General features: G+C 47.0%; 1 protein-coding gene across 1 annotated transcript in view; it reads right to left on the reverse strand.

Annotated features, from left to right (window-relative positions):
• LOC135378871 (uncharacterized) overlaps positions 1 to 15,176 on the reverse strand; it is a 157,791-nt gene that overhangs the window by 13,266 nt on the left and 129,349 nt on the right. The window contains exon 21 of the mRNA XM_064612023.1: positions 10,372 to 10,505. Coding sequence (XP_064468093.1) covers positions 10,372 to 10,505 — 134 coding nt within the window. The remainder of the gene's footprint in view (positions 1 to 10,371; positions 10,506 to 15,176) is intronic.

The following is a 15,176-nucleotide window of genomic DNA, read 5'->3' on the forward strand; positions in this document are numbered from 1 at the left end:
ATTGTCTTGGTGAGGGTCACAAGTTCTTCTCATCTAATCGTCTTTCGGTAAGCTCAGTAGTGAGACGTTCGGCGCACCGGGAGTCCTCGCGTATCCCTTTTTGTAGCCGGGAGCAAAACAATGGCTTGATCGGCGTTTCCTTGCTTTCGACTCCATAGAACACAACTAAGCCACAACCCCACCACTATCACCGAAACTAAAATGAACATAATTACGCGAACGTAGTGCCGGAGACAGCTACGTATCACTTGACACAGAAACCGGAGCGATGTAATCCTTCAGATGAAACCACTGATCTCGATTGTAAAAGGCTGGATCGCGGATAGGGAGCGCGAGCGTGAAGAAACCGGCCGCCATCTTAGTCTACCTACAACAGTCGCCGCAGCGATCATGGCAACTTCTTGCAATGACGGTCGTACCAACCATACTGAAAAGTATACAGGGCCTTCATTTATACAGATGAGTCATTCTTTATCAAGGAATAAATAGGCGTCCATTCTGTATATTTAGACGAGAATTATGAAGTTTTTTTTTTGCCCAAAACGAGCACTGGATGCAGATTGTTTGATCGCTCTTCCGAGGTTCAATCGAACACACTTTGCATTTTACCCGGCGCAAATGCGGTTTGAGTGCATAATATGCTTGACAGAACATGTTACACTACACTGGTAGTGTTGTCATCAATATATGTGCAAGCGCTTTTCTGCATGCATTGCTAGCATGGTACACGGTGTTCTCTACGAAAGCAAGTGCACATTCATTTCTTTGAATTACCTTCGCGCACAAGTTCGGTATTACGTCATAATGAGACGAAGATTGTCACCCTTTTTCATGTATTGGTATTGTTTTGCGCCTTGGTTTGACTTGTCAGAAAGAGTCCTACGTAACGGTGTCGCGTGACTTGAATTTCGCCTTTGTGTCTGAGCTATATCGTCAGGTTGTTGCGATAATAGTAATTTGTAGCGTGTCGTGCTATTTGTAGCAGTTTTTAAGGCAAAAGTGGTCTCTCAATACAGATTTCCTCATGGGGCTCCCCAGATGATCGTCTGTGCAGTGTGGTGCGACTGAGTGTACAGGTAAGTATCATGTTCCTCATCCACGGGTTTCTACTTTACAGGAAGGAACCACCGCAGTGCACGCACTGTGGTTAGCCTCTCTCAATTTTGCACATTTTCTTACATGTTCACATCTGAAACACACCTTACACCTTGTACACCTTAGGCTCCTTCACCCAGCAATATAACAATTAGTTCTTTTTAGAAAAGTTCCCATCTTATTTTTTGAATAGTTTCTAATCTTTTCAATTTTTAGAAGATACAGGGATTGTAAATTCTGTTTTAGACTGATGTTTTAACTTTTGTCCAATGCATTTATAAACAACATATCTATTTTTAACTAGTAGCATCCAAACCAATGCTTGATGTATTATGACTTTTGTTGTCGATGCACCATAAAAATTGAAATAATCATCATCAATACAGGTTACTTCACAGCTGCGTCGTCATACTCAAGAAATGGGTGCAGAACCTACGTAATGCCCACGAACAGAAAATTATTTCTTGAGAATGCACTTCTCTGGCAACTGATCTTGTTTACATCTTCTGTTGATAACATTCATTTATCACATATTATATTCTTATATATTATTATTCTTATATATATTATATTATCACATATTTGATCAGATTAAATGTAAAATTCAGCATATATGAGAAAATATCAGGAGGGAAGTTGCTATTCATTGCTCATTCCAACCTAAAACCGACTGCTACAAATTTAGAGAGTGTACGTGTCCATTGTTATTCCTGAAATATATACTGTCATTGTAGGAAGGTCACAAAACAATAAATGCAGTCTTTTGCGACCTCCCTGCACGTTCGTTTTATCCTGAAACACACAAGTGCAAGAAATAAATGTTGAACTTGAAAAATGTGTACTCACTTTACTCATCATCAGTGATCTTCTTTTCAAAAGCTTATCGTGTTAGACTTTTTTGTTTACGTTTGACAGACTGGGTACACGAGGGCCAAAATGACAAAATCACAACTGTTCCATGCTCCAAATCGTCCTGTTGCAATTTGCAGACCATACGTGTGTAGTGCAAGAGGGCCAGTAAGATTTTCCCCTAGTCGATGATGGTAATGACGGGGGAAGGGGTTGGTGTTCGTCGGTGCCTTGACGGCCGTGCATGAAGCAAACGTAGACTAGGAGTACACTATATACAAGTTTATTTACACGGGGAGACCAGTGTCCCTCCCGACTGCCAAATCCTGAGTGATAGTAACAATCACATTCACTTTCCGCTACACCTCGGTCCGAGGTCAGCGACAAGGTAGGTTTCGCGTTCCGCGACCTTCATCCATTATGACGAGTCTGGTTGACCTTCCGTGTGTATTACGGAGTCCTTTCTTCCCCACAGCTCCACGGCGGGAGTAGCCTTGAGTCGCCACTTAAACTGGTCACTTCGAGACTCGGTAAAATTCCACTACAAGCGAAGTTTGATGGAGGCAATAACTTCACACCTCCCCACCAAGAATGTTCTACGCACAGAAGTCTGTCGTGGAACTTCAACAATAAAAAAAAGTTAGTGCCGATCTACGCACACACACACACAGAAAACCTAGGTTTGACACCCTGAGCGGTACGTTCCAGGCTTCACCATGTCTTTGAACAAAACACTGCCATAATGAGCCATGAAATTAACCAAATAATAATAATAACTTAATAACTCGGTAGCGTCGCAATAGCTAATTACACACATCTTACTGATCCCTATCAAGGCGGGATAGCGCGTCTGCGCAATGATTAAGCGCACCCTTAATGTGGCTTATTTCAATGTTGTATTTTTGCAGCGCGAGTGACCAACGTGTCAGTCTGGCACTGCCTCCAGCAGATCGGGCGAGATACACCAAGGGATTGTGGTCTGTCACCACATTTATTTTTGCTCCATATACCCATGTATCTACGCGCCCAAGTGCCCACACGATAGCAAAGGCCTCCCGCTCTATTGCAGACCATTTTGTTTGTGAGGGTGCCAGTTTTTTGCTGAAAAATGCTATTGGGATATTGTCGCCCTCAAAACACTGTGACAGGCAGGCTCCCACTGCCTTTTCTGACGCGTCTGTTGTTAGCGTGAAATCTCTCATTGGGTCAGGCGCATGCAATTTTGGAATTGCCGCCAGCGCCAACTTAACTGTTTCAAACGCGGTTTGGGCTGCCTCGCTCCATGGTATCCCGTTCGGTACCCTTTTACCCGTGAGCTCGGTCAACGGTAGCACTATCTGTGAATAGTTCGGAACATATTCCCTGTAATAATTGAAGAGCCCCAACATGCTCCTCAGGTCCCTTTTAGTCGTTGGAGGTTTGAGATGCTTTACCGCTTCAATTCTTTCAGGATCAGCCGAATGGCATCCTGATCCCACTACGTGGCCCAAATATTTGATGCTGCCCTGTGCAAACTTGCATTTATTCGCCTTGACAGTTAGGCCAACCTTTACAATTGCCTGAAGTACTTTGTGCAAATGCTCTAAATGTTCTTCCCAGCTGTTGGAGAACACGGCTACATCGTCTATGTATGCACACGCGTATTCCCTGTGCTCGCGTAGCACTTCATTCATCACTCTCTGAAAGGTAGCCGCAGAGTTCTTTAGCCCGTACGGCATGACACGCCAAGCATATAGCCCATACGGCGTCTGGAACGCGGTGTACTTTTGGGAATCAGCATCAACCGGAATTTGCCAGTACCCACGCGTCATGTCGAGCACCGAAATGTAGTTTGCGTTAGCCACACTGTACAACAATTCGGACATGTTGCGCATAGGGAAGTTGTCCGTCTCCGACACTGCGTTTAAGTTACGATAGTCCGTGCACATACGGAGCGACCCGTCCTTCTTAGCCACACATACGATCGGGTGTGCAAAACTGCTTTCTATCGGGTAGATCAATCCCCAATTGAGAAGCTCGGAAATTTGCCGTTCGACCTCTTCTCGCAGTGCCACTGGGATGCGATAGTTACAAGGCTTGACATACTTTGCGCCTTCCACAATGCGGATGGCGTGCGACCCCACTTTGCACTGTCCCGGTACGTCAGTGAATACCGCCTTAAAGGAGTTGATGACCTGAATAAGTTTCTCCTTTTTCGCTTCGTCTAGGAACTCGCATCCCTCTAGCATTTGTGAGAGGTTCGTCGGCTCTGGCTTCTGTCTCTTTGGTATGCTCTCCACGTCACCGAACTCTGCGTCACTTTCGAAGATGACACCTACCGCATTAGCCCTTGATACATAAGGCCGCAATCTGTTTGCGTGGACCCACTTTTGCTTTTCCCCATTTAGCTTTACAATGTAGCTGTCTGGCCTTTTTCTCTCCTGCACAATGGCCGGCCCTTTCCATTTTGCCTGCAGCTTTCCCGACGTTTCTCCTTCCAGAATTAGGACCTGATCCCCAACGTCGAAGCTTTTCGGTCGCGCGCGGAGATTGTACTGGTTAGCGTACGACCTCTGCCGTTCATTCGCGCTGGCCCGAGCTCTGTCCGCTGCCTCTGCCATTTTTAATCTTAAGTCGGTCAAGTATTCCACGGCTGGCTTATTTAGCCCTGCCGGCGGGGTCCATTCTCCTGTCCATGTACGTTGAAGTATACATAATGGTCCCATCGGAGCTCTGCCGTACATCAGCTCGAAGGGTGACACCCCCGTCGTATCATTAGGAACCTCGCGATAGGCCCATAATAAACACGGCACGTATTGGTCCCAGCTTCGGCTATGTTCATTCACTACATGTCGCAACATTCCTTTAAATGTCGCATTCCACCTTTCCACCAAGCCGTTGCTTTGCGGGTGGTCAGGTGTCGAGAATCTAATCGTCGCCCCTAGTTTGTCAGTTAGTTCCCGCGTTAGTCCGGAAGTGAAGTTGGTGCCTTGGTCACAGCAGATTTCTTCCGGCGTCCCGAATCGCGCAAATATGTCTATCAACGCCTGACACGTTGCTTTTGCCGTGAGGGATCGCAACGGAACTACTTCTGGCCACCGCGTACACAAGTCTACGACGCACAACGCGTATCGGTAACCACGGGAAGAAGGTGGTTCTAACGGTCCAATGCAATCTAGAAACACCGTCTGAAACGGTTTCTCCGGGCGCGTTAACGGAGTGATCGGTACCTGATCGCTCGCCCGCGGTCTTGAAAAAATCTGGCAACTGTGACATGATTGACAGTGCGCCTTTATGTCACTCGCAACTGTAGGCCAATAAAATGCACTCTGCACGCGTTGTTTAGTTTTCTTTTGGGAAAAGTGCCCGCCCCACGGAGAGTCATGAGCGAGCTTTAGTACTTCAGCTCGTCGCGATATCGGCAGTACAAGTTGGCGGCATTTTCTTCTGGCAACTAGGTCGGTATGATAAAGCAAACCCCCATCTATAGTCATGCCATGCGTTCCTTCTCTTGCCTGCTTCCACGCGTCAGCTAGCGTAGTGTCTTCCTTTTGCTCCACCCGGAAGGATACTGACTCTTCACATGTGTCGGACGTCGCGCTAGTCCCAGATTCTACTTCCACGGCGCGTACAACCAAACCTTCCTCCGCGTTCACGGCAGTTTCATCGGGCTCGAACACTAGTTTTTCTGTCCGATCTGTTATCATTTCTGTTGTCCTCTTTTCGTGAGCTTCCGCTTCTAACACGTCCTTCGCGTGAGCCTCGAGCTCCTCCTGCGCCTGAACCAAGCTTTCGTGGTCAACGGGATTCAACAGTACGTCTACTCCGTCTGCCATGCGATCCACTACAGCGCATAACAGCAGCATCTGCTGACACCATTCGCCCCTTGTAGTGACCAAACCCAACGGCACGTACATAAGCTTTGCAGGCTCAATATCCCCGAATGCGCTCTTTAACTTCATGTCACTAGAGCTTTCTTTTTCACACTCGGGCGGAATGCAGCTTCTCCTGACAACCGTGATGTCAGCTCCTGTGTCAAGCCGTGCTCTTAGTGTCTTTTCACACGACTGAACATTGAATTCAAGCATCTCACTCTCTGTTGAAACTTTGAACCCTGCGTTTCCCGCGGCATCACCAACGTCCTTACTCGCTAGTAACGTGACTCTCGCAACGAGCTTACTTTCCTGCTCTGTTTCATCGCGTTTAGGCACTGCGCGCTTAGTTTGCGATTCCGGGCAATCGTATTTGTAGTGTCCATATTTGTGGCACACGTGACACTTTCCTCTACGTCTAGGCCCCGAAACCTTAGATTCCGCTCCCTTAGTTTCCGCAACACGGATTGCCTCCTGTTTCGGTGTCTTCGCCTCCCCAACTTCTGCGCTAGCTCCCTTAGTTTGTCGTTTTACCCGACCTGCGTTGCTGTCCTCGTAATTGGACGCCAATTGAGCTACCTGCTGCGGCTTCAGCCACTCTGCTGTCTCATTTAGAATGACATACGATCTGATATCATCAGGTAGTCCCTGCTTCAGGCGGTCCGACACTACGAGCAGTTTAAGGTCCTCTAGAGTTTTGATCTCCCGACTTTCTAAGTAGTGCTCAAACAGAGTTTGCAAGTTAGAGGCGAACTGGTTCCACGATTCCCCATCAGCTTTACGAGCTGCGTAGAATAATCGCTTGTACTCGTTTGCCGTCAGCTTTAGCTCGGTTAGTACCTTTTCTTTGAGCTCACTAAACGCGAGGATTTTCCCCTCTCCATACCGTGTCGCAACATCACGCATTTTCTCGGTTAGGTACGGCAGAATCACCGCTCCCTGAACGTCATCCGGGACACTGAGATTTATGAAGATCGTCTCAACACTCTTAAACCATGCGGGCACCAGCGGTTCAGATACAGGCATGGGCGCGATGACTCCCCTCAATTCCTTCGCATATTCACCCACCCTGCTTCTTGGCTTAGCTACCGAACTGACACTCAGTGAACCCGCCTGCATTTGTGCTAGTTTCACACGCTCTAGCTCAAGCTGCAATTTCAGTTTCTCAAGCTCGAATTTCTGAGCTTCCATTTGAGATTTCAAGTTACTATCTATTGCGCCACCATCCGAATCCTTCCCTGGAACTTCATTGCATTCCTCATCTACATCCCCATTCTGCGTTTTCTGCGATCGCGTAACGATAGACATGGTAAAGCCGGAGAAAACCGATCAGAGAGTCTCACCTTCGGTTCTGATGGCTTCCGTGCAGAGAAGTTCCTGGATCCGGGCCCGTAGCTCGCAGCCTTTACACAGCGCCAGCTTCCTCGACGCACTCGAATCGCCGTACTGGTCGCCTGTTCCTGACCTCCTTCAGTGAACTTTACAGGCCGCTGCTCGCAGCTTTTCCGCTCCAACCTCGGTGACTTGTTCCGACGAGGTTTCCTTGACTCAGGACGGCCCAACTTGCGAAGCTGCACCGCTGTCCAACGTTGCTCCAAGTTAGTCGACGACGAACATCCTGTCGACTGCGCCAGTAAGATTTTCCCCTAGTCGATGATGGTAATGACGGGGGAAGGGGTTGGTGTTCGTCGGTGCCTTGACGGCCGTGCATGAAGCAAACGTAGACTAGGAGTACACTATATACAAGTTTATTTACACGGGGAGACCAGTGTCCCTCCCGACTGCCAAATCCTGAGTGATAGTAACAATCACATTCACTTTCCGCTACACCTCGGTCCGAGGTCAGCGACAAGGTAGGTTTCGCGTTCCGCGACCTTCATCCATTATGACGAGTCTGGTTGACCTTCCGTGTGTATTACGGAGTCCTTTCTTCCCCACAGCTCCACGGCGGGAGTAGCCTTGAGTCGCCACTTAAACTGGTCACTTCGAGACTCGGTAAAATTCCACTACAAGCGAAGTTTGATGGAGGCAATAACTTCACAGGGCCCTTGCACATCAAAATGTAAGATGGGAGTCACAGTTAATGCGAAGTGTTTCCTATGAGAGACTTCGATGCTGAACAAAATTCTGCAAACTGCGGAAGGTGCCAGAAAGCGTGTCTGGTCTCACAACGGTGCTACGACGCTCCCTTTTAGATGACGATGATACTGAGTGGAGTTTCAGATGTGCAGCTGCATTTTTGGAACGTTCTCCACATAACAAGCATGACATAGTCAGCACTGGATAACAGGCCCCCGTCCCTAAGCAGCTTTGCTCAATCTCCAGTTGTATTCAACAAAAGCATGTGAGTACTCGAGAATGACATTCAGTTTGGAACAACCAGGCCTGCAAATAATCAGAACAAATGAAGGAAGAAACAAACAAACATAGAAGGGCTGTACTTCAAAAAGGGATAAGCCCTGTGTTTCGAGGAGGTGTTACCACTTTCTAAGTAACTTAATTGATAAAGCTTACATCACTGCCTGATTAACTGTCCTAACGAGCGTGATCTAATTGTGTAAAGTAATTATTTGGGCGGCATCGGTGTGTCCATATTTGCGAGGCAAGGCACCACTGTCGTTCACTAAAGGCTCCTTCTGTGGCGATGTTTGATATAAATCATACTAATTGCATGCACGGCTAAAACAACGGCTGTGATTCCACAGAACGATCTCTTTCTGCCATGCGGGTACATCTTTTCCCGGTGTACTTGCGATGTTGAATTGTGCGTGGCTGTGATAATTATAAACTAGTAACGTGAAAATAACTTGATTATAGGCACCACTTCGTCTCAAGTTAAAAGCAAACCACTGCATGCGCATGATCCTCCGAGAGCTGAAGATTGTTGCTGAAGATTCGCGCCGCAAAAGATCGCGATTTCATCGCGATCTTTGTTACAATTAAGAGTCAGCCAATGAGGATCGCGTTTTCAACGGCCGTAGCCAATGATGAACGTGCCTTCAGCGTGTTTGGCCATGAAGAAGAATCATAGTCGCCTGCGAGTTATGACTGAACGTCCACGCCTACTAAATGAAAAAAAAGGGGAAAAACGGAAAAACAAATAAAGCACAAAACTGTCTGAATCTTTCTCAAACGCGATTTTCTGGAAAGCGTCTTGCACTTTTTTTTTTTCTGAATATTTAGGTGTGCAGGTTCCCGGTGACCTGCAATAACTTGCGGGTCCTTGAGTTCGCAGAACGGTGAATCGTAGTAGCAGACGAATTCTGACTATATGTGTCTACGTAGCGAAGGAGGGGGAGGAGGCTATATGCATGCTTTCTCTATCTAGTTGGCGTTGCCCGTACGCTGTCGAGTTTTACTACGGCAACGACACACTTATAAACTAAGGCATGTCGAAGGAAATATTCTGCCCTCTGGCGGTACATACTGTTCGCTAGCTGTTACACACACACATGATATACGAGGCTTTTCTTTTATGAGAGTCGAGTTGTACGCCCAGACGGACATTACCTTGAAAAAATGTATGTAACCCCAACGTGACCAATTACCTAAAATTCATTATTCAACTATATTGAGGAAATTTCGGGAGGCTGGACAATCGACGTTCAAAGGCATTGGAACGCGAGCGAATTTCGATAAGCAATGAGGCGAAATTTCCTCAGCCACCGCGCTCAGTCCACGTCAGAAGGCCACGTGCTTTAGACCGTTTGAGACGATTTAAGTAGATAGACCAGATCAACTACTTTCCGATCCTGGGAAGCTAAGTTCGCTCACTGTACAGATCAGTAATCAGAAAGCGCCCATTGGACAGCGCTGCACACGATGCTGCCTGCTGTCCAATACACACGTTCTGATTATTTTTCTTCTAGCTATCTTGACACTGATCGAACTTAGCCTTCCTGATAAGGGTCCATCGGCGAAGGTGATGCTTTAGTGGGGCGCAGTCGTCGTTCCGCTCATTCGCATAGTGGAATTCAGCATTGGATACTTCACGATACGCGCGAGTGATTTTAACACATAAAACAGTTTTCAACGATTTTGACACAGATTCTGACCGATTTTAAATATTAATTTTGGTCGGAATTCCCTGAGTACAGATTTAATTAATGTGAGATAGTTCTGTAGCTACATAATCTCCTCGAGGGGACTTCCGTCTGGTGGAATAATTCAGCTGCAGGAACGACTTCTAAGCTGCTCTGGAATATGTGTCTAAACGACAAAAAAGGAAAAGAAAAAAAGGTGCCTAGAACTTGCGGGATTTTTTTCTTTTTTACCTTACGTTTTTTTTTTCTTTTCTTGCTTACATTTGTTGTGATGAAGCAACCGATTTTCGATTGTTTTGGCGTGTTTTTGTGAAGTCACTCGTGTTTTTCAGGATACCACTACATGGTGTTACAATTCGGGTACGGCGTTTGGGGTTCTGGAATACTGACTTGTTTTGTGTCATGTTACCATATGCCACCCAAGGTCGCTTGTCCCCACCGGGGGCAAACGACCTTTATGACTAGACTGACAAGGGCGACTGTTGTCAGAAGCAATGAGCTATGTTAGTATTATACATCGGTATTGTACTTACAGTCCAATTTAAATGTTCCACATTGTCTATATATTTTATATGTTTGTTGGATGAAGAGCTGAACGAAACCTGTGTCGTCACATCCTTGTTGTTTGAGTAGTTCCGGTAGACAAGTCTTGCTGTATTCCATCATACTAGAAAAGACGGTGGAGAAACTGGTGTTTAATTGCAGGGACTCGTAACATATCCTGGTGGATAATAAGAAGATAACAAGAAAAAGAAAACTTTGGATCAGGTCGCGTAAAATAAGCAATACAATGGCGCAAGAGAGATGTCAGCTGTTTCGGCGCTGGGAGCGGCAACCTACGTAGACGGCAACTCAAGAAATAGGCAGTGTGCAGAGCGACCTCCGTGCTGCCGTGCGGGAGACAACCACAAACGTTCTAAGAGTCGTATACTGCGGCTGCATTGAGAGACAGGGCAATTCACAAGGAGTGATCCAGCTACCGTGTCTGTCCATCACCTTGTTTTATAAAAAAAAGGGGGCTTGGATGCTTCGCGCCGCACGTAATGACACGCTGGAAATTATTTCTGTGGAAGTCAGCCGCCACTCGAGCACCCGACGGCTTCGAACTGCACCTCCATCATAAAAACGGCCCTTGAACATGAAACATGAATGGCAGCGGCGACATATAATTTCAGTTTGCACTTTTTATTTTAATGCGTTAGCATTAGAGTGCTCGCTAGACAAGGATCGCGGCGTGGCCAGTCTTAAGCCACGGTGCGCATGCGCTGTTAGTGTAGAGGGAAGAAGGAAGGAAATGGCGCGACTTCTAGGCAGTGCAGCCAGCCGCCGGCTCTAAAGCAAAGCACACCGGTTCCAAAATATCTTCGCCACTGGCGTAGCTATCTCAGTATCCCTAAGTGGCTGCGTGATATATGTGTAATATTAGGATGCTCATTGATCTCCGAGAACTGACACAGTCTTCCTTCGCGCTGAATGGGCGGGAGTCATTTGATTCAGGCGCGAGGATCCGAACGGTCGGTTGAACGAAGGAGATATGTCTGTCCGGCCATGCGTGTTTTCTCTGACTACAACCGTTGTGTTCGCAGATGCTAGCGGGTAGCTTCGAGGGTTTTGAGTGCTTCAGATTTAGCTTGTGGAGAACAGCTAGTGTGAAAACGGAATGGCGCATCCAGCTGATCAACACAACAGTGGAAAGACGAACATGACAGGGAATCCCTGCACCTCCAAAGGACGCAGAAATCGCGAGGCAGTCACTCTTCTTCCGATGTTCCGCAGGTCAATGGCAAGACAAGTTTGGATACTACTTGTTTCCGAAGGAAGTAATGCAAGTTTATCGTGTGAAGTGTGTTACGTACAACATTTACGAGTAACTCTGTAAGTTAGGGGCGCGAGTGCAGTGAGTTGCCGTTACTTGTGCGTTTCGAATATGCTGCTAATGAATTATATGTGTGGTTATGCTATAGCTGCCCCTCATGCATGTCGCAGCCGTTCATTCACCGTGATCTAGGAACGTTTGTGACAAGTGTGCTTTGGTCTTCAAATACGAGAGCTACATCGATTCATAACAGTGATTTTCGTTCAGACTTAGGCATCATCAAAAAACTTTTATTCTATTTTTAGAGCTCCCGCAGCCATCGGCAGCTACGACATACCTGGCCCAGCTGTTCTCGAAAACTGTACACCTTTACAAACTGTGTGCGCGAACTGCTCTTCGGTGTCGATGCACCTAAAGCTCCAGTGAAAACTGCGTTACAACGCGTTAAAAGATATGTACTGTAACTTTATCTGAACAGTTCGCGAGGATAAATAAACTTGCTTTATGAACCTCCACCGCTCTTTGTTTCTCTGCTATGGAGCAACACGCATGTTACTCTAGAGCAAGCGCAAAAGAAAAAAAAAACCGAGGAAGCTGTGACTGAGGCCAGGGGAACGCGAAAAAGACGAAAAGCACGGGGAGAGACGGGAAAGGAGGTTGAGAAAGAAGGTCGGTCTGCGCATGCCCACTTCACCCTAGCTTTTTTCTCGTGCAGCTGGTCTTGACCGCTGTGACTTGCTCCTTTGATGCGCAAGATGAGCAACATGCGCATTATAGGTATAGATGAGCGTGGGTACGAAATTTCGTACCCGTAGCCGCACCGCACATGCGGGAGCACGGCCTGCAGCAATGCCATTGGTGCAACCCGTACCAGCACATCCCGACGTGTACCCGCACACGTACTGGCGGCCAGCCCAATGCGTACGAAGGTTTCTGTTATGCCACATGTTCGTCACAGCGCGAGATGATTTATTGATGCTAGGGATACTATCCATTTGAGAGCCACTTTCCCAACGCGCCAGGCGCTGCGGCGACTGCTGACAATGGTTGCAAGCTTACTAACGCCAAGCGTATGCCGAAAAGTTGCCGCAATCAGCCCCATGAGGCAAGTCAAAGGTACAGTCAAAGAGTAAGCATAGAACGCGTTGCCAGTAAATGAGAAAGCTGTCATCATCTCACACACCATGGAACGTATTGGTATGGGGGAAAGCGAATAACGTTTTGGAAAGTATTTTGGGCCAAATATTCGCAATGAATCGGGTCGTGTACGAAAAGTCGACGGCTCGCTTGGAGCCTGCGCGTATTGCGGATTCGAGTTTTACCAGTGACTTTTTTTAACAGCTTCCACCACAATTTTTCGTTGTGGAAATAAATTCACATTACATTACATTACATTACCATTACACCCTTCACACTCTGAAGTAGGTCAGACAGCTCTTCGTAGAGGAAAATATGAAGAACGAGTTTCTTCTTTCTTTCTTTTCTTTTTTTTTTGCACGAAATTAATAGATTTCACTGAATTTTGAAATCGATCTACTGATATATAGAGCCGTCAGGTCGCAATGCCAGCACAACTGGCGGGCGCGGCGCCGTAGAAGAAGGTGGCGCGCCAAGCAAAAATGGCGTGGCGCGTTGTTCCAGGCGCGCCATGGGTTATTGAGGTTGAGCAAAGGAGCACCCCCTAGTAAGCAAGCAAGCGGCGGCGAAAGAAGGCTGACGCTGCGAGATGACGCCGCCAAGCTGAATTGGAGGAACCCCGAAAGGCTCGTTCGGCTGAGAATGATGTCTTGCGTTCGCGTTGTGTACGGTCGTGTGAAGGATTTTGCAGCGTTAACACATTTTCGTCTGATCCACCAATGGATCGACCATATTTTTCTTTGATTCTCTTTCGTGTGAAGGAAGTAGAATTTGGCGTGTGGAAATCTGAAATCATGTTTGTCTGTTATCGTCCTCTATACCTCGTCTCGGGTTTTCCGTTTCCCGACAAGTTGGGAAACTAAAAAAAATCTCATCACTAAAAAAGAGACAGTGCTAGGGACATGATAAATAACGTAAAATTGTTTCCACTCGATCAGTGCGAAGGCATACTAAGGAGCCTTTTTAGCTTTTCTAATAACCGCGACTTCTCGAACAATGGGTTTGCCCGCAATTCTGGAAATAATTATAGGGAACCCAGGAAGATTGTTGCCAAGAAAGAACCTATTTTTTCATGGGTTCAGGGGTTGCGGCAAATGGGTCAACATCGGGCCCGCTACATCTAAAGCTATTGAGGCACTTTGCCTGAATAGAAACGACAAACGCGTTATGTGGTAAAAATTACATACGTTTTACCCTTACGAGGAAGCGCCTGCTCGTAAACTGGACACACTATATCTAATATGAGGCAATTCCACGAGAACGCTTGCACGAAACGTGAATGCAAACGTGCGCGGCGTAGTATGCAAGCGCCAAATTTCTCCTAGAGCAGTTGTGCAGTTTCTTCACAAGGGGGACGAGTAGCAGCGCGCCTTTAGGCGCTGCACGCCGCCCATAGGCGCCAGGATTCAACCTTTTACTCTCATTGTTTTTGTTTAGCGATTATGCTTGTGTAGCCTACCGTACCTTTGTGCCTTTGCCTACCGTGGCTTTTACGTAATTATCGTCCCTCAATTGCAAGGTCGGACACCTCGGTCATGATTTCCATTCTTCCGACTGTTTCACTCATTCCTTTAAAGGTTCAACCGTATGAGACGTTCTGTGAGCGGCAGAACGCGAGTTTTTCTCGGTGGCAAGCGACGCTGTCGTAAAACGCCTAAAGCTAACCTCATACAACGTTTCTACAATAACGGATTGACTGCGCCCCCAGCGAACGTTTCCGTACCCTCTCAAGGAATGGAAATTCGCATAATTTGATAAGCACTTTTATTATTTGTCAAATTCATGAACACAGGTGATGATGGTGATGAGTTGGATTGTTCTGGTCTATATGGCTATGGGGTTTATGGCTATGATGCGCCAAGCTAGGTAAGTGATGGTGATATTACAAGGTGGAAAAGAGTTAAACGAGAACTAAAAACGTATCTATAACTTTGCAGAAGGTGCGGTACGAACTCCTTCCCATAACAAATGGCCATAAAACATTACCTACTTTAAAACTGAAACACAGATATGGTATCAGTGCAGGAGTGCGCACTCAGACCCACCTGTCATGCCTCGCCATTCACAAGGCATCCAAATACACAGAGCGAACACAGCATTTCGTTTGATATTAATCTGTTGCACTCTTCCCTTCGTGTTTTGCATTTTGCACGCTCACACAAGAATCGCGTGGTTAACATCAGCAACATCTGATCCTCCGCTGAACGCGATCCACGCGAACAATCTGGGCACTTCCGCGTGTCGCCATCCACGGCTAATCTCTGATGGGCAACTTGCTCGCGCCGCTTCCAACGCTTCCTTCGTCCAACAGTCGCCCATCCACGATATCCGCACCCCTCGGAATTCGGTGGTGTCGCTGCTTTTCTATCGTTCCGCCACGGCAGG

Source organism: Ornithodoros turicata, chromosome 1 (assembly GCF_037126465.1).
Source record: "Ornithodoros turicata isolate Travis chromosome 1, ASM3712646v1, whole genome shotgun sequence".
Lineage (NCBI taxonomy): Eukaryota > Metazoa > Arthropoda > Arachnida > Ixodida > Argasidae > Ornithodoros > Ornithodoros turicata.